The sequence below is a fragment of the Taeniopygia guttata genome, chromosome 14 (genome assembly GCF_048771995.1).
Source record: "Taeniopygia guttata chromosome 14, bTaeGut7.mat, whole genome shotgun sequence".
Classification (NCBI taxonomy): Eukaryota; Metazoa; Chordata; class Aves; order Passeriformes; family Estrildidae; genus Taeniopygia; species Taeniopygia guttata.
Window position 1 is genome coordinate 6,670,150 of NC_133039.1, and position 19,098 is coordinate 6,689,247.

At 51.0% G+C, this 19,098-nt stretch overlaps 1 protein-coding gene across 1 annotated transcript in view; it reads left to right on the plus strand.

The window, feature by feature from the left end:
- Positions 1 to 17,496, plus strand: part of LMF1 (lipase maturation factor 1) — a 150,113-nt gene extending 132,617 nt beyond the window's left edge. Inside the window, exons 9-11 of the mRNA XM_032751008.3 lie at positions 2,588 to 2,771; positions 10,206 to 10,318; positions 16,838 to 17,496. Of these exons, the coding sequence (XP_032606899.2) occupies positions 2,588 to 2,771; positions 10,206 to 10,318; positions 16,838 to 17,012 (472 nt within the window). The 3' untranslated portion in view covers positions 17,013 to 17,496. The remainder of the gene's footprint in view (positions 1 to 2,587; positions 2,772 to 10,205; positions 10,319 to 16,837) is intronic.
- Positions 17,497 to 19,098: the final 1,602 nt, after the last annotated feature.

Below are 19,098 nucleotides of genomic sequence, written 5' to 3' on the forward strand. Positions count from 1 at the left end.
GAGAAAAGGGGCAGGTTCCTTTCCCCCTAAATTACAATTTATGGATTATCTGTTTATGAGAAATAAAGGGGAAAGGAACAGGTTTCTTTCCCCCTAAATTACAATTTATGGATTATCTGTTTATGAGAAATAAGAAATAAGGGGGAAAGGAACAGGTTTCTTTCCCACTGAATTTATTTTCTCTGAGCTGTTTATGAGTCAGCTCATTCCATCGACATAGCAAATGTAAGAGCAAGATGAAAATATCCATAGGAGCAGGATGAAAATATCCATAGGAGCAGGATGAAAATATCCATAGGGGAGTTCATCCAGGATATCTTCACCATCCCCAGCCCTCTTTATTTCTGGTGAGCTTCTCTTCCCCTGTACCCCTTTGCTCTCCCTCCTGGACACATCCACAGCAACTCCTGGTAGCAGATTTTTCCAATGAGCAGTTTAAGAAATTAATTGCTCCAGGTAACTCTGGAGACCAAAGTATAAATGGCCTCAAAAATCAGGATTTGAGAGGACAGGGCCAGCAAGGGCTGCAAGGTGGGATGGGCAAGGGAAGCATCTCCAGCTGTGTTTGGAACCAGACTGGTTTAGGCTGGGATTTAAACGTCCAAATCTGGGATTTTTTGGAGATTAAATCTTAGGTGAGCCATGGCTGTGCTCAGCATAACCCTTCTCATGTGCTGTCCCTCCCAGCCTCCTCCAGCTGGGAAAATGATGAAAAGCTGGGCTGGATCATCAGGTTGTTCCAGGGACAACAACAGGGCTGGGCTTTTCTGCAGGCTTTTACTATATTTATATTTATATTTATAGTTTTATATATTTATATATATATATATATGTATATATATATATAAAAATATAAATATAAATCTCTTTTGCAGAAGGTGAAGCAGTTTGGCTGTTAAAGGTCTGGCCTCCCCAGTGAAAGGGAGGAACGAGTCCCACCACAAGCACTGGAGATTCTGAGGACACATCAAATGAATCGAATCTTTTCCTCAGTTCTTCAAATAGCAGAAATTTCTGTGGACAGAAAAAAAACTAGACAAAATATTAAAAACATCAACACTTGTGGAAAATGCCAAAATTCCCTCTTTTTTTTGAGAGAGAGAAAGAAATAAGCCCCAAACCTCTTTGAAGGCTGGAGTGGTGAAGCTCCAGGAGATTGTTTTCTTTGGGTTGTTGTCCTTTTTCTTCTCCAGTCCTTGGTTTCTGTTTCAGCATTTACCAGACCCTACAGAGCATGTGCTGAAATGCTGCTGTAATATGTTGGTAATTCCAGCCTATGTAAACCAATAAAAAGAGGATTGCAGCTTATAATGAATCTGGGGTGATGTGAAAGCTGACAGGTTTGGGATCACACAGTAGGAACAGGCTTTTATGGGTAATTTGGTGTCCCTGATTTACAGGGTGTTCCTGAGCCTTGGGCAGCTGGCCACGGCTCAGAGCTCAGCCCAGGGGATAAAATGGAACTTGGCTGGAGAATCCACTGATCTCCTCAATGCAGGGAACAATTATAAGAGGAGATGCTCAGCATTCCTTAGGTAGGGAGCATCTCTCCCTGGGAGCCATCAGGGCAGAAGGTGGAGGTGGCGTGTTCCCAAATTTTCAGTTTCTTGGGCTGGAAGAGGGAAAATCAAAGTAGAAAAAAAGAAAAAAAAAAATCCAAAGGGTGTTGTAGGTGGAGAGCTTTGCCAGGCAGGTTTCTGTAGCTCTGTGCTCCGTGTGGAAAGCAGCTCCTGGGGCAGGTGGGTGTCTCTGGCAGCTCAGCCAGGACTCAGGGTGGTGTTGGCATGGCCTGCAGTTTGCCATCCCCACGCTCCATGCTGGCATTGCAGCTGGGCACCCATGAGCTGCTCTGATCCACAGACCCACCTGCCTGTAGGAATCATCCCTATGGATCCCAGCTGCCCCCTGGGCTGGAGCAGCTGCAGGGGGTAGAAGGAGGGGTGTGGAATTTGGCTTTGCTGCTGGAGAGAGGAAGGTCCCAGGATCCAGAGAACCTCTGGATCCCCGGATCCAGCTGTGCCTCCAGGCCAGTGACTCGTGTTCCAGTGGGCTCTCATGAACCAGAGCTTTTAGCTGAGAGATGGGGAGAAATCCTTCTCCTTCCTTCTCCTCCTTCCTTCTCCACCTTCCTTCTCCTCCTTCCTTCTCCTCCTTCCCTCTCCTCCTCCCTTCTCCTCCTTCCTTCTCCTTCCTTTTCTTCCTTCTCCTTCCTTCTCCTCCTTCCTTCTCCTCCTTCCTTCTCCTTCCCTCTCCTTCCTTCTCCTTCCTTTTCTTCCTTCTTCTCCTTCCTTCTCCTTCCTTCTTCTTCCTTCTCCTCCTTCCTTCTCCTTCCTTCTCCTTCCTTTTCTTCCTCCTCCTTCCTTCTCCTTCCTTCTCCTTCCTTCCTGGCACAGATTCCCAGAGAAGCTGTGGCTGCCCCTGGATCCCTGCAGGCATCCAAGGCCAGGTTGGATGGGCTTGGAGCACTTGGGGATGGTGGAAAGTGTTGGGGTTGGAACTGGATTGGCTTTTCCCACCCAAACCTTTCTGTGATTTGATGATTTTTCACTATTTGAGCCAAATAATAACATCCTGCTGTGCCCCACAGCATCACCAAGGAGAGGACAGAAGTCATCCTTCAGGGAACATCCAGCCTGGATCCCAATGACCCCACAGCAGTCTGGGAGGAGTTTGAGTTCAAGTGCAAGCCCGGGGATTTGAGGAGGAGGCCGTGTCTCATCTCCCCCTACCACTATCGCCTCGACTGGCTCATGTGGTTTGCTGCCTTCCAGGTAGGTGCCTCTGCAAGCCTGGCCCTTCCTTGACCAGGAAAAACCAATTACATGGATTTACTACGTGTTGGGATCACAGGGGAATGTTGGAAGCAGTGGCTGAGTTAATTATGTTTAAAAAAATATAGCGAGAACAAAGGTTGTGTTCCTAAAGGACTGTGCTACTGTAATGAAACTCTTGGCAATTTTAAGTGAGTTGTTTTTTTTTTTAAGGGTTTACTAGCAATACCAAGAATCCCTGCTGGGGACACCCCTGGGGACAGCAGCTCCCATTCCCACCTGCCCACACATGGACATTGGTCCCTCCAAGTATTGTCCCCACGTGATTTCAGCAAAGAGGTGACAGCCAGAAATTAAATAAGGGGGGAAAGCTGAATGTTAATTCTTGTTCAGCTTATTTTGCAAATCTTACCCACATGACATTGGGCTGGGTTTTCCAAAACTAACAGCAGTGAGGCTTGAGGAAAACCCATCTCAGAGTATCCCAGACTTTTCTCTTTGTCCCTGCGTCCTCTCCTGGAATATCTTCTTCCCTCTGCCACAAGCTCCTGGGTTTGCTGTCCCTGTGGTGTTTTCATTTCAGAGCCTTTGGGATTCCTGGGCCCTGACATCAGGCCATGGTTTGATATTTACCCCGCTGGTCTGTGTGTGCTGGAATTTCATTTAATCTGCATTAGGGCTGCTTAGCCCTCAGGAAAACCACAGCCAAGGTCCAAACTCCAGCCAGGAGCAGTGCCTGGAATTAGGGAAAGGTGCAGGGGGTGGATGGAGCTGGGGGTTGAAGTCAGGCTGTGAGAATGGGGATAAGCTGTGGAGAACAGTGGGAATGGGGATAACTCTTGTGGAGAACAGGAAAATGGGGATAACTCTTGTGGAAAACAGTGGGAAGGGGGATAACTCGTGGAAAACAGTAGGAAGGGGGATAACTCTTGTGGAGAACAGTGGGAAGGCGAGTTGCCCAGGCAGGGCAGAGAGCTGGGATGCTCAGGCATGTAAATACCTGCTTAAGCATGGAAATAAATCCCGTTTGGAATGGCCACTGCTCGGCTGGGGCACTGAGAGCTGCAGATTGCTGCCAGCTGCCTCCCTGGGCTGCTTGTCCTGCACAGCCACGCAAATCCCTGGGTGGTGTTTAGCCCCTGAGTCCCCCAGAGCAGCAGAAAGGAGGAGAAGCAGGAGCTGAAAGCCCAGGAGGAGCTTGTGAAGCCAGAGGAGTTGTGCAAAAGCCGTGTGGGAGTTCACAGAGTCCATAAACCCGAGCGAGTTCAGCCTCTGGATTCGATTTAATTTGTTTCCAGAAGTTCTGGGATGTTTCTCTGGCTCCACTCTCCCGTTGCTCCAGTGCTGTCTGCACCTCCCTGGCAGTGGCCAGGTACAGGGCTGACATTCCCAGCTCTGACAGGCTGTGGAAAAGCCCAGGACTTGAGGGAAGGATTTTTCCCATCCCTTGTGCTGCTCCTGACAGGCTCCTCTTTGCACCTCATCAGCACCTGACGAACGACCCCGGCATCCCCCAGGAACTTTCCAGCCTGGATTGGCTGCAGGATTCACTGGGAAGTCGCCTCCAACCTGGCCTTGGGCACTTCCAGGGATCCAGGGGTGGCCACAGCTTCTCTGGGAATTCTATTCCAGTCCCTGCCCACCCTCAGAGAAGGCTGAAATGGCAGAATATGATTTAATCCCACAAAATTGAGGTTAAGCATTAGGAATAACTTTTCCCCCCTTGACACTTCCATGTGTTAGTGCAGAAACATCCTGGTTTATTGTTAAAGGCTTATCTGTGTTCCAGCTACTGATGCCAACCCTCCTGTAATTATTTGACTTCTGCTTCATGGTGGAATTCCAGGAATAGCCCCACACTGAGCTGGGCTGGCACAAAAATCGTTCAAATTCCTGGATTCAGCATTGCTGATCAATAACAAGCAGAAAACAAAATACTGCTCATACTTTTGGGGCTTCGAGTTGGTCAGTTCTGCTGCTGCTGGGATGTTGTGGATTCTCCAAAAGTTGGATGTTTATTGCCCCAAAGGTTTGTTGTCCACCAGTGGAAAAGGAAAAAATCCAAGGGAAAGGCTTTTCCCTTCCTTATTGTGGCATGAAGGGTATTTATTCTGTTTGGGGACTGCATGGCCATCACAAAGGCCCCCTCTTGGTGCTTATCAAAGAATAACTGCTCCTAAATAACAAAATACTGCACTCAGGTTGGATTTGAAGCCCAGTGTTTGTTGGATCATTCCTTGAAGCTGCTCCAAAAGTCTGTGGATGTAAATCCCACCGTGGAGCAGAGCTTGGGATGCAATGTGTGTTTTCCAGAGATGAGGATATTTATTTATAAACTTCAGCTGCTTTCTTAAGAGCAGAGAAAACCTCCAGCAGCAGGGTGGTGCTCTGAGTGGTAACAGAGAGTGATGGAAACTTGAGCTGGAAGAGCTGAGGAGAAGCAACCCCATTTCTAGAGAAGGCAGGTTGATATTCTTGTCAAATATTTGATTTGAGCCTCCTGTTATCTCAGTCTTGCAGCCAGAAGGTGCTTAGAGGGAAAACGTGCCCGGGGGAGGAGGTGTGGGTGTCTCATCAACCCTCAGTGCTCCGTGCACCCAGCTCAGCCTTCTCCAGCTCCTTCCTTCCCTCCCTGGCTGCAATTCCCACTGCAGCAGCTGCTCCCTGTGCAGAGTGCAGCTTCCTCCTTTCCCTGGAATCCCTGTGGCCATGCAGAATTCCAGGCAGCCTCACCTCCTGCAGGAGCAGTGCCAGGGTAGTGCCCAGAGTGCCAAAGCAGCCCAATCTCATGGAGCTGTCCAGAGGGAGACCTTGGCTTGGGAATGATTCCTGTCCAGTGGCCCTGCCCAGGCCCCGCTCTGGAACAAAGGGACTTTTCTCCCCCCGAGCCAGGGGCTGTGCCAGGTGTGGCCTTTCCCTGGATAGGTGGGATCCAGGAGCTGATTCCCAAAGTCTTGCTCTGCTCTCTCATGCTGCCTTTTATTCCTGCCTCCTTCAGGGAGCAGCTGCTTTCCCAAGGATTTTCTGATGGGATGGATTGCAGGGTGGCTTTTAGTGAGTCATGCACGTTGGGCTGGAGACATGGCTTTGGGAAGCTCATAGCAAAAAAAGGGATGGAATTAGGAAAAAAATCTTCCCTGTGAGAATGGGGAGGGGCTGGAATAGAATTCCCAGAGAAGCTGTGGCTTCCCTTGGGTCCCTGGAAGTGTCCAAGGCGAGCTTGGATGGGGCTTGGAGCAGCCTGGGACAGTGGAAGGTGTCTCCCCATGGGAGGGGTGGCACTGGATGGGTTTAGGATCCCTTCCAATCCGACCCATTCCATGATTCCATGGGGTTATTGGAGGTGATAGATGAACAGCAAGATGGTAACAAGTGACAGTGGGCTGGAATTCCATAAAACAGCACAGGGTGCCATTAACTGTGGCCTCCTTTCTGTGGGACAGGGATTATCCTGATAGCTCACACTCCCTAAGCAGCAATGCTGAAGGTGCTGGACTCCAGCAGTGCAGATATGGGGTGAGAATGCCCAGGATGGTGAAATTCCATGGTGGAATTCCCATGTCACATCCACGGTGGCTCAGCTGTGACACAAAAACAGCCCCTGACACCATAACAGGGAAAATGGAACCTGCCCTGCCCCTCTGGCAGCCACTGACTCCGACCTGAAACCACTCAGGGCTCCCAGCCACGTGAAATAATAACCCCGGGCTCCCGTGCCAAGTTTCCAGCTGTTCCCACATGTGCATCTCATCCTGACCTCCTCCTGTGCCCGTGCCAGCCCCGAGATTCCATAAAACACCACACTAATCCCCAGCCCTTTTTCATTAAATGACCAATTAAAGCTCAAGGAAAAACCTCCTTATTATTATTATTTCAGTTGGGAACATGTTCCCTGTAGCGCCAGGGGGTTTTTTTGAGTTTTTTTTGGGATGATAACGTTCCCTTGACTTTGTTATCAGCACTTTGGTTGCTACTGTGGCTGCTTTGCTCTGGCTCCTCACTGGTGCCTGCCTTAGCAGAGCTGTGGGTTCAGTTCTGTACAGTTATTAAATTCTTCTGGACACGAGTGAATGTGTTCTAGGTGAGAACACCGTGTTTATTCCCTGGAAAAGTGTTGGAGTGGGGAGGTCAGGGAGTGCCAACAGCTGCAGGGAAGTCCCAGGGCAGCGCTGCTGGGGAGGTGGGCAGGGGAGCAAACCCCCTTCCCAAAGTGGCATTTGGGATGAGACTGGCATGGAAAAACTGGGGGGAAATGTCTGCCTGAGCTCTGCACGAGGCTAAACCCATCAGGAATTCAAAGCTTTATGACAAGAAGTCATAAATAATCTGTGCTGGCTTCAATGTTGTTTATTCTGTTTATCTCTAACATGTTCTGCTGCCCTGCCGCAGCTCTGTCCTGCAGGGCAGCGTGTGGGGCTCTGCCCTCAGTGGGATGGTACAAACATTAAATACCACAAACTACCTGTGCTGGATTTACAATAACGTGCCAATATCTGTCACCTACGTTGAACAGTGTGTCCCCAGCCTGAACCAACAGAAAAATGCCAACACCACAGTGAAACATGGAGGGCATGAAGAAGGAGAAAAAGGACAAGGCACACCCAATTTCCTCCATCTTGTCCCCTTTGGACCCCTCATCTAGAATCCTAAAATTTTACTTTTGCACCTGTGCCACACTTAATTATTACTCATATCAAACACTCAGAGCTTGTAATTCACCCTGTAAGATTGAAAACTCTTTTCCATGGGCAGAGATCACAGCCAGTGTCTCTGGGGGCTCTGTCCAGGGGGGGTCCTGACCCCTGCCAGGGTCCCAGACCTGCCAGGGCAGCCAGAGGGATGCTCTGGATTCCCACACCGCTGGATCCACAGAGGAACCCCTTGGAGTGGTGCTTCCCTGGGTGCAGCCCGCATCTCCTGGCCTCTTTTTCTCCCCCCCTTTCTGCACGGTGTCACTTTGCAGAGTAATGAGTTAAGCAGGGTCCTCAGCACAGCCCGGGGAGGGGGGCAGGGGCTGCACCGCCTGGAAATTTCTCACCGCAGACTTCACTGGGGCCAGACATGTTGTAAATTTTACAAGAAAAACACTTTACAGACCAGAAGTCCAACTCTGGTGTGCACAGAGCTGCTAATTACCAATTTGGAGACCACGGGAGCCGATCCCACCTTCCTGGAGCCTCCCGGTTCTCAGTCAGGCTTGCAAGGTTTGGGGGCCTCCCTCGATCTCCAGTTTGGGACTCTGGTGATTCCTGTTCCCATCCTCCTGCTGCTTCCCAGCTTTCACACAGGAGCTCCCAAATCTCCCAGGCTCTCCTGGAAATGATGTTTAACATCACCCAGAGCACTGGGAAGTCCAGGGAGACTCAGGATGCTGAAGGTGTCACTTGTGGTGTTTGATCCCTGCTGTGGCAACTTTTGGGAAATCCTCCATCCCAGCCAGGCATTCCCAGGGTTGGCAGCACCTTCCCAAATGCCAGCCTGAGCCCCTCCAGCATCCCAGAGCTGCTGAGGGACACGGAGACTGGCAGTGAGTGACCCGTGGGGACACAGCCAGGCCTCGGGCAGGGATGGGGACGGTGCCAGCTCTCCGTGGGACGTGGGTGAGGTTGGTGTGGCACATCCCACACCGTGCCAGGCTGCGGCTTCCCGGGCTCACCGTGTCTCCTGTTGTGTCAGGGCCACCATGATCTTGGTCTCACGGTGGCCTCTGTCCCCTGTCCCTCCCTGAGGACCCTCTGTGGCAGGAGGTGGCACCAGGGGCTGGTGGGGAGCATCCCTGCTTCCATCATCCATCCCTGATGGACGAGAGCAGATGGAAGGAGCAGGATGGAAGCAGGAGTGGGGAGAGTCATCATCCTGAGAAGCTTTTTGGCTGAAATCACTGTGGTTTTCTGTCAGAATCTGAGGTATTGATGATCCCAAAATTGTAGAAAGTCTCTGTCTGTCAGCCCCGCTGCCAAAGCAGAAGCCATAATTGGTCTGTGCTGTTTCAAGGTTGTTTATTCTGTTTATCTCTAACATGTTCTGCTGCCCTGCCGCAGCTCTGTCCTGCAGGGCAGCGTGTGGGGCTCTGCCCTCAGTGGGATGTTACAAACATTAAATACCACAAACTACCTGTGCTGGATTTACAATAACGTGCCAATATCTGTCACCTACGTTGGACAGTGTGTCCCCAGCCTGAACCAACAGAAAAATGCCAACACCACAGTGAAACATGGAGGGCATGAAGAAGGAGAAAAAGGACAAGGCACACCCAATTTCCTCCATCTTGTCCCCTTTGGACCCCTCATCTAGAATCCTAAAATTTTACTTTTGCACATGTGCCACACTTAATTATTCCTTATATCAAACACTCAGAGCTGGTAATTCACCCTGTAAGATCGAAAACTCTTTTCCATGGACAGAGATCACAGCCAGTGTCTCTGGGGGCTCTGTCCAGGGGGGTTCCTGACCCCTGCCAGGGTCCCAGGGCAGCCAGAGGGAATTCCTGGATTCCCACAGTTTTCCTGTAAATCCTGATGAGCTGGGGTGAGAAACCCTGCGAGGTGGATGGGTCTGGGTGTTTTCCATGGTTTCTCTGCGTTTCCCCTGGCGACGGGAATAACAAAGCGGGGAGGGAGGGGAGCAGCTTTGCCCCGGGGCTGTGCTTTGCTGGAGCCCTGCAGGTACAGCTCTGGCTTTCCCTTTCCCACAGTGTCCCCTGCTGCTTGCACTCAAAAATCCACCCAGGAAAAAGCAGGGAAAAGCAGAAATCTCAGGAAGTCACCGTGGGGAAATGCTTTTAGGGAGGCTGAAGAACCCTGAGAGCAGGATTCCTGCAGGGAGGGAAGTGACAGAATCAGGGAATGTCTGGAGCTGGAAGGGATCCATAAGGATCATCCAGGCCAAATCCCTGCTTCCTCAGGATTTCCTGAATTCGGAGTCAAACTCTGCCCCTGCGCTGCTCCAGAAGGGGCTCCATGAGAGGGGATTTAAAGAGGATGGAGCACACAGCAGGAAATAAAGAGGAGTCAGGAACTGGGAATAGAGAAGCCACTTCCTTCTGTTTTCCTTTGGATAATACAAGGGAACCAACTCAAACCCTTTTCTCAGGGGAAAGCGATCTGGATTAGAGGGATGGATGGGTTATCCATAGGAAATGTGCTGTTATGGTTCCCCTGTGGGGTTTGCTGCTAAATAAATGATTTAAATCAAATATCTGGGGGCAGAATTGGCAGATGAGATGAGACAAACCCAGGGACGCTCTCCCTCCTCCCTGAGGGTGCCAGTCTCTGTCTGGACCTCAAGCATCCCATGGCACATGTGCTGAAACACTGGGAAATTCACCATTTTCCACCCAAATCTGCCAAAATCTCTCCCCAAGGCCAGAAATCTTTAATCCCAGGGAAAGCCCAGCAGTTCCTAACGTTGCCATTTCTCCTTCCTTCCCCAAAGACCTACGAGCAGAACGAATGGATCATCCACCTGGCTGGGAAGCTGCTGGCCCAGGAGGAGGAGACCTTGTCCCTGCTGGCCACAAACCCCTTTGCAGGCAGAGATCCTCCAAGGTAAGCCTGGAGTTATCCCAGGGGAGCTGGAAACTCCACCTTGTCCCCATCCTGGATGTGCACAGGAGCTTCCTTTGGGGTTTGATGGGACCCAGGTGGGATTTAGGGTGGGATTTAGGGATTTAGGGCGGCTTTGATGGACACCAGGGTGCTGCCAGCACCTCGATTCCCCCCTGGAGGTGCCACAGGGACCCTTGGGATGAGCCCATTCCCAGCAGATCCACGATTCCTGGCCAGGAATGGCCACTCCTGCTGTGCTTTCCTGCCCCTCAGCTTTGGGGTTTTTGCCACGTTCTCTTTGTCAGCTCAGGTCAAACCCCACCATTTTCCATGGACCTCCTGAGGTGTTTCAAAGAGAAAACAGCCCTGCAGGAATTACTGAGTTTGTGGACACTCGTCTTGGAATTGTTTGTGTTTTCAAGGAAGAGACAAAGCCAACATCAGCCAGGGAAAGGCACAGAGGAAAACTCCGAGGTTTTATACAAAAGGAATTTTGTCCCAAAAGCGACTGTTTTGTTGATGGAGTTATTTTTAGCTGAGAAAACATTTTTTTTGGGGCATTTTGGATCAACTCAAGTCATGTTATGCTGCTGCTAATGTTTTCCATTTGAGGCTCTGAGGATGCACTGCAAACAGGGGTGCAGGTCCGGAGCTCTGGGTGGAATGCAGATGTTTTCCACGGATGTTTTCCAGCTTTAGGGCACTGCATCCCCCAGACCTTCTGAGGAGAGAGACTCCTTCTCCAGCTGGGGCACAGAAAACTTCCCACTTTTTACCAAAATGTTTCCTCTGAGGTGCTTTGTAAACCCCAAGATGGTAAAAATCCCTAAATCCTGGAATGGTTTGGGTTGGGAAAGATCTCAAAGCTCATCCAGTTCCATCCCCAGCACCTTCCACTATCCCAGGCTGCTCCAAGCCCTGTCCAGCCTGGCCTTGGACACTTCCAGGATCCAGGGGCAGCCACAGCTTCTCTGGGAATCCATTCCAGGGCTTCCCTACCCTCCCAGCCAGGAATTCCTTCCCAATATCCCACAGCCCTGCCCTCTGTGGCCTGGTGCCCTTGGCAGGGGATGGAACTGGATGATTTTTAACCTCCCTTCCATCCCAAACCATCCCTGATCCTGTAATTCCACGATCCTGGACTTTTATCCAGATTGAGGGGAAAGTTTGCTGCCAACTTTAGGGATCCCTTCAATTCCCACCACAGTAGCTGGGTGGAAAAAACTCCTAATTTTCCTGCCATTGTTCCCCCCTCCCTCCACTCCAAAGGGAATTTTGAGACTTAATTATTTTCATTCCCTGCTAGACTAAATAATTAGGGGAAGGGACTGTTTTCCATAAGAACCTTGCACTCCATCCTCCACGGAGTTTGTTCTGTTAATGGAAACTCTACACCTCAAATAGCCAAGGGACTTTCAGAATGAGTTAATGCCTTCGAAATGAAATTTCGGAGACCAAAGTTTGGAGGGCTCTTTACAACTCAAGAAATTATAGTATTTTTTCAAGTGTGATAAACTTCAAATGAGAAACAGGTGACTGATTAAAAATGAGGGCATTGTTGAGGGCCTGCCTGAGTGGGAAGCTCGGAGCTCGAGGCTGGTGATGTTTGGGGAATGTGGATTTCCCGAATATTCTGGGGCAGGGGATAGTTCATAAAAGCCCAGCCCTCATAAATCTGAACAGGAGGGCTTGGGCTGAGAAATTAAGAAGTGTTGAACACACCATGGAAAAGGCTGCAACAATCAAAGGAAACAAAAATCAGATTTAGCCCACAGGAGGGAAAAAAAACCCACCAGGTTTTTGGGTCTGTTTGGTGTCTCTGATATTAAATCATGGTCACTTCAGGATTTTTATTCCAATTAAAGCATCCCTTTGTAGGAAAAGCCCCACCATGAGTGTGAAGAGCTGGATTTGTAGTGGGAGCTGGTGCTTCCCTTTGGATGCTTTGGAACACAGGGCATTTGGGATCCTCTTTTACGGGATTTTATTTTATTATTTCCCATTTAAAATTAACTGGATTGATATCTGGGCTGGGATCTGTGGAGTCAGCCCAGGCCATGGGAAGAGCTTGGTCATATTTGCACTTTGTAGAAGCCAATTTGGGGTTTGGACCCTCCCCAGAGGGACAAAGGTGACTCTTGGAGCAGTGCTGAGAGCAGGCAGGGAGTGGGAATTCCAGGAAAATCCAGGCCTCACTGGGATTAGGTGGAAAAGAATCCCTCAGCTATTACCAGAGTTAAATTCCACTGTCCTGAAGGGAAGTTTAAGGGGTTTTCTTTATGGGAAAAAAAAAACCCTCAGTATTTCAGGGAAGGCAGAGCTCATCCCAAGCTGGCAGGACTTCCCCCAGGCCATGGGAAATGTGGTGGCCATGGGATCTCTCTTCTTTGGCAGGGTGAATTCCAGCCTTGGATCCATCTGGAGCCAGTTTTTTTTCCCCCCACAACAGTTTTCTCTGCCCGTGGTGTTGTCCCACCCTTCCTGACCCATCCAGAGAGGAAAAACCCCACTGTGCCACTTCCCAAGGGCATTTTGAGGATCAGCTGCCCTTGAGATGCTCCAGCTCTGTGGGACCAGACCTTGCAGGAGCCTCAGAATCAGCAGCACTAAAAAACAACCCCAAAACTGCCCTGATCCCCTCAATTTATGCCAAGATTAATTAATTTATGCTCCCTCCCACCAACAGGGCAGGAACAGCGATGCTGCAGCAATGTTACCTTGATGAATTTGGGCTTCCCACCACCTGATATACAACAGAGCAGTGAACCTCGAGATAAAACCCCCAAAAAATCCCCAACAACCCCAAAACCCCAGGTTTTGCTCGCTTTCTTTCCCTCTCCCACCCCTGCTCGCCTTGGCAGGCCATTAATTCTAACAGAAACCACCACTGGGTTTTTTTTCCCTGGAACCCCTCAGCTGTTGCAGGGAGACAGCTGCACCCTCTGGAACTAATTACAGCTGTCTGGGAGATTTAGGCCTCCATCCCAACAACTCCAATATTGCTGCTAATTTCTAACACGTCCAGTTGGGAGGCGTCAGGAGGGGCTGATATACGAGCGGCTCCCGAAGGCGCTGTGGGGCAGCTGCTGCCGGGCATCTGCTGAGGGCAAAACGTTGATTTAAGAAATAATGCTGATTATTTTTAGCTTTTCTGGCCTCCCCCCGAGCCCAGGGCCTTGCCCAGCCCGAAGGGTGGTGGCAGAATGGTCCTTGGGGTGGCTCAGTCCTCCCTCCTCTGTCAGTGCTGTCGCTCTCCTGGCAGCGCTGTTGGAGCAGAAGTTGCCCAAAGGTTCCTTTTTTTCCCCTTTTCCTCACAGCAGAGAGGGTTTTCCATCTCCTGGAAGAGTTCTTGGAATGCCATCCAGTCCCACCCTTGCCATGGGTGGGGATATCCTCCACCAGACCCCATCCAAGCTGGCCTTGGACACTTCCAGCTTGGAGTAGCTTCTTTGAGAATCCGTGCCAGGGCCTCCCCACCCTCACAGGGAGGAATTCCTTCCCAATATCCCATCAAAATCCTTCAGTTTAAGAGCATTTTTCAAAGCCAGGAGGAGCTGCCAGCCTGAGTTTGCTCAGTAAATCCCGGGAAGCTGCTGGTGGCTGGGATCATCCTTCCCCGGCCTTCCATGGCTCCTCTGCCCCACAAATCCTTCTCATCCTTCTCTGCGTACCTGGGATATCCTGGTGAGCTCTGGCAGCTCCTTCCTGACCTTCCAGAAGCTGTTGCTGTTTCTCCAGAGCAGGAATAAGGGAATCTCCTGCAGGCTCAGTCTCCAAGGCCTGTGGATCCCTTCCAGCTGCCAGGACATCCTTGTGGAAGCCCCAAACTGCACAAACTCTGAACCCTGGAAGGATGGGAGTTTGGAGCACCTTCCCTCCCTGAATCCCAGGAAGAGGGAGCAGGACCAGCACTGGAGGAGCTGGAAAACTCCATAATTCCAGGATTGAGGCACCCAGGCAGGTTATAAACACTGGCAGAGCTTGTAAACTCTGTCAGCCCTGAAATGAGGGGCTCCAGTGGGTATTAAACACTGCAGCTTTTACATCCTGAGCCTGGCAAGGAAATATTCCCTCCTGGGTTCCAGCTTTTCCACCTTTCTCACACTTATTTTGGGAATATATGGAGATGGGTCCAGCTTGGGAAGTGCTCTGCGGCCGCTTAGTGAAGGAAAAACCCCAAAGCATCAGAGTGGCAGGTGGAGGGATGCTGGGAGCAGGAGGCTGCCATAAAATCAGCCTCTACAGCGTTTTTGGGAGGTGGATCTGGGATTAGAGGTGGAGATGTTTTGGGAATTCCAGAAAGCGGTCAGGCAGCACAGATTGGGAATCTCCAATCATCCTGGGCCCTCAGGGACGAGGCTGCTAAGTAACACTCCAGTTATTAACAGGAATTTCGTGCTCCTGCAAAGGAAACCCAGTGGGAATCACAGTCCAGCCCCTGTTTGGCTTTTCCCAGCCTCGGGAAGCAGGGAAAAGAGGGAGTGCAGGAATGGGCCAGCCTGGAGTGAAGGCAGCAGCTGCGGGGCAGAGTTTGTGGGGGTCTGATGCAGATTTGTGCTCCCCAAATTCCACTCAGGGCCCCTTTTCCCATTTATCTTCCTTTGCCCTCAGAGGAGCGGGGGAAATGGAGGTCACTGAGTCGTGGAATCATGGAATGGTTTGGGGTGGAAGGGACCTTAGAGCCCATCCAGTGCCACCCCTGCCATGGCAGGGACACCTCCCACTGTGCCAGGCTGCTCCAAGCCCTGTCCAGCGTGGCCTGGGACACTTCCAGGGATCCAGGGGCAGCCCCAGCTGCTCTGGAAAACATGATGGGTGTGATGAACACAGAATCCCAGGATCAATGAGGCTGGAAAAGGCCTTAAGTCCATCCCACCTGTGCCCGATGCCCACCTTGTCCCCAGCCCAGAGCTCTGAGTGCCACATCCAGGAATTCCTTGGACACCTCCAGAGATGGGGACTCCAAACCTCCCTGGGCATCCCAAATTCCCATGGTTTTGTAGGAGAATCCTCCCTGTGGTGCTCTCCTGGTGCCAGCAGGACTGAAGCAGGGCTGTTGGGCTGTGCTGGCAGCCACCCTTGGACTGGGTGCCACTTTCTCCCAGCCCCGAGCGCCGATGGCAAATCCATCGGAGCCGTCCCTGATTATTTTAGCAGCAGGAAGGACCTTCCCGCCGCTGCAGGGATCCCACAGCTGCGGTGCCCTGCTCAGTAGCAGGGTCTGTATTTTCCTAGTGGAGCAGAGCAGGTTTAAATGAGCACTGACACGACTTTGACAGTTTTATTTTGTGGGTATTTTATGGACTCGGCCGGCGACGCCGGCGATGCTCCGGCGAAGGCGGCGCGGGCGCCGCTCCGGCCCTTGTCAGCATGTCCTACATCAAGGGGGACAAACCCCCCGGATCCAGCGGCATGGGCAGCTCCCAGAGTGTTTCCTGACACTGATGAATGTTTCTTTCTGCACTGCTTTCAAACCTCCTTTGCTGTCAGCTCCCGGAGCAGCCGGAAAACAGATGCGCTCAGAGCCGCGCCGGCTGGGCAGGGGGTGCTGGGGGAGTCAGACTCCCTGCCCGAAATATCCCAGGCACAAACACTCCAGGAAGGCTCTGAGAAAGGAAAAAAATCTTATTATTCTGCTTTTATTATTGTTCTGTCATACTTAGCTGTGGAAAGGTGCGGGGAGTGCTCAGGGAGGGGGTGTTAAAGCTCCTTTCCTCGTGCATCATTCCCGAGGCAGAGCTGGATTCCTGAATGGCACCAAGAGGAGCTTGGGAGCTTCCCAAAACCTTCCCAAAACCTTCCCAGAGTCACTGCTGAGTCCTGTGGGCATCTCAAGGATGGATGGATGGATGGATGGATGGATGGATGATGGATGGATGGATGGATGATGGATGGATGGATGGATGAGGGATGGATGGATGGATGGATGGATGAGGGATGGATGGATGATGGATGGATGGATGATGGATGGATGGATGGATGAGGGATGGATGGATGGATGGATGGATGAGGGATGGATGGATGGATGGATGGATGGATGGATGGATGGATGGATGGATAAAGGATGGATGGATGGATGAGGGATGGATGGATGGATGGATGATGGATGGATAAAGGATGGATGGATGGATGGATGGATGGATGGATGGATGGATGGATGGATGATGGATGGATGGATGGATGGATGATGGATGGATAAAGGATGGATGGATGGATGGATGGATGGATGGATGGATGGATGGATGGATGATGGATGGATAAAGGATGGATGGATGGATGGATGGATGGATGGATGGATGGATGGATGGATGATGGATGGATGGATGGATGGATGATGGATGGATAAAGGATGGATGGAGTGATGGAGTACTGGGATGTGGAGCCACCCTGGGCACCCTCAAGCTAATTTCTCCATCCAGAAGGATTCCAAAACACCAATCCAAAGGGAACAAAACCATGGTCCAAGGCTCTTCCCAGAAGTCATGCCAAGCCCTGAGCTGCTGCTGTTGTCTCCCACAGGTGGATCCGGGGGGAACACTTCAAGTACAAGTTCAGCCAGCCCGGGGGGAAGCACGCCGCCGACGGGAAGTGGTGGATCCGGAAAAGGATCGGCCCCTATTTCCCCCCCATCAACCTGCAGGGACTGAGGAAGTTCTTTAAGGACAGGAATTGGCCTTATCCCGTGCAGGACTGAGGGGAGAAGATGGCCAAGACAAGAGGGACCAGCTGGGAAGGTGGAGAATGGGCAGCTCCCCTCCAAACATCTCCTGCCTCTATCCATATCCTTGTTCACACCTCTTTTCCAGAAGATTCCCGGCCAGTCTGCCCACTTGCTCTGGGAGCTGCTTTTTCTCACCTCACTGGTGGATTTCTTTTGCCAGGCTGCTCCATTCAGGAATTCCTGTGGAACTGGGAAAAAGGCAAGCAAATAAGCATGACTGGTTTTGGGCGAGGTGTTGGTGTTGCCAAAAGCAGCTGAAACAAAAATGAAAAAGTGGGTTTGAACCAAAAATGGGAAAACAAACCAGGAGGGATCTCTGGGGTTGTGTGGGCTGTGGATGCAGGAATGCCCTTTCCCATGTTTTTTTTTTGCACCTTTTTGACCACATATATCAAATGGGCACCACTGGGAGAGTGTTCCTGGAAAGGAATTAAAGTAAACAATCCTTGAATAACCAGCAGGAGCTTCACTGGGTTTTTGTTTTTCCTGGAAGTGCTAAAAAGGGGAAAAAAAAGAAGAAGCCCCGGTGCCTGCCCTGATGTGGCTCACCAGGATAAGGCAGCTCCTGTGGGAATGGGGTGGCAGGTGAGGCATGAGGTGAGTCCTGGCATTGGTTTGTGTTTTGGGCAGAATCCAAAATTTGGTGTCGTGTCCGAGTGTCCATCCCCATCCCGGGGATCCAGGGCTGTGAGAGGAGAATTCTCCCTCCCCTTCTCCCCAGGGTTCCAGGGTGCCTTTGCTCATGGTTTCAGTGGATTTTCCTTCCAAGCTGCTCCTTCTCCAGGGGTGCAGCCCTGGATGGGTGATGGGTGACACAGGTGACACCCCCCAGGCACCCCACATGGCACCCAACAGCGCTGGCCTCCCCCTCCCCAATTTAATGAATTTCTTTTGCTTTCCAACCTCTGGGTCAGGGATAATGGATCCCAGACCAGCATTCCCATTCCTGTTTGCTGCTTGTTAAGCTTTTTTTTTACTTTTTTTTTCCCTCTTTTTTTTTTATTCCAATCCAAGCTCCCCATTCTGCTCCAGAGCAATGCCTGGAAGATAAAACCCATCCAGAGGGGCAGGAGGGGATTCCATTGGAAACATTTCCCTGGGACAAGAATTTAAAGGAGAAAAGGAACAATTATTCCGAGGTGGGAGGAAATCAGAACCACGTGGTGTTATCTGCTCGCTGGGAAGGGTTTTGTGGAGAGGATTTTTACCCCGGAGTTCAGCACTGGAAGGAAAATGCTGCGGCATTCCCGAGTCAGCACCGGGAATCTGCGGGGAGGAAAACTCCATCCAGGAGCTGCTCCTGCCAGCTCGGAGGTCCCTGAGGTCCCACCACCTTCTGCAGAAGTTCGGGAGGGCAGGGTTGGGGTCCCTCAATGGGCTGAGCCCTTCTCTGGGCTGTGTTTTCCTGGCTCATCCCAATCCCGCTCCCTCCTCTTGGTTCGCTGTCAGGTCCAAGGAAATTCCAGAGCTGAGACAGTCAGGACATGGCCAGGTGGTCACCCCACGTCCATCCTGAGCAGCTCCAGCTCCACCGTGGCTGGAGACATCTCAGGGCCGTTCCTGGATCAGAAACAATCCATTTTATTTCTTTTATTTTTGTTTCCTACATGGAAGTTATTGACCCTTGGGGTACCCCAAGTATTTACACTTGGTCTAAGTGAGGTAGAAGTGACTTTTCCCCCTTTTTTCCCAAGATTTCAGACTTTTGGAAGCACGAGGTCTCCTCACAAGACCAGCTGGGTTTGCCCATTGGCCACCGGCTGTGGCAAGGCTGGATCCAGCTCATCCCAGCTGCTCTCCCCCCAGAAAAGAAGGAATTCTCCCAGTTTTTGGGTTTTTTTTTTTTTATCTCACATCTAGGTCTGTTCCTGGGGAGAGCAGAAAGTGGATATGAGTGGACAGAGGGGTTTTAGCTCATCCCTTGGGCGCAGGGAACGAGGAAATGATTTGTGCTCGCGTTATTTGGGAAGAACCAACAGGAAGGTTCCAGATTTCCATGGATTTTTCCCCATGGCAAAGGGATGGGGCTGTGGGAGGCTGGATTGGGCCATCCAGACAT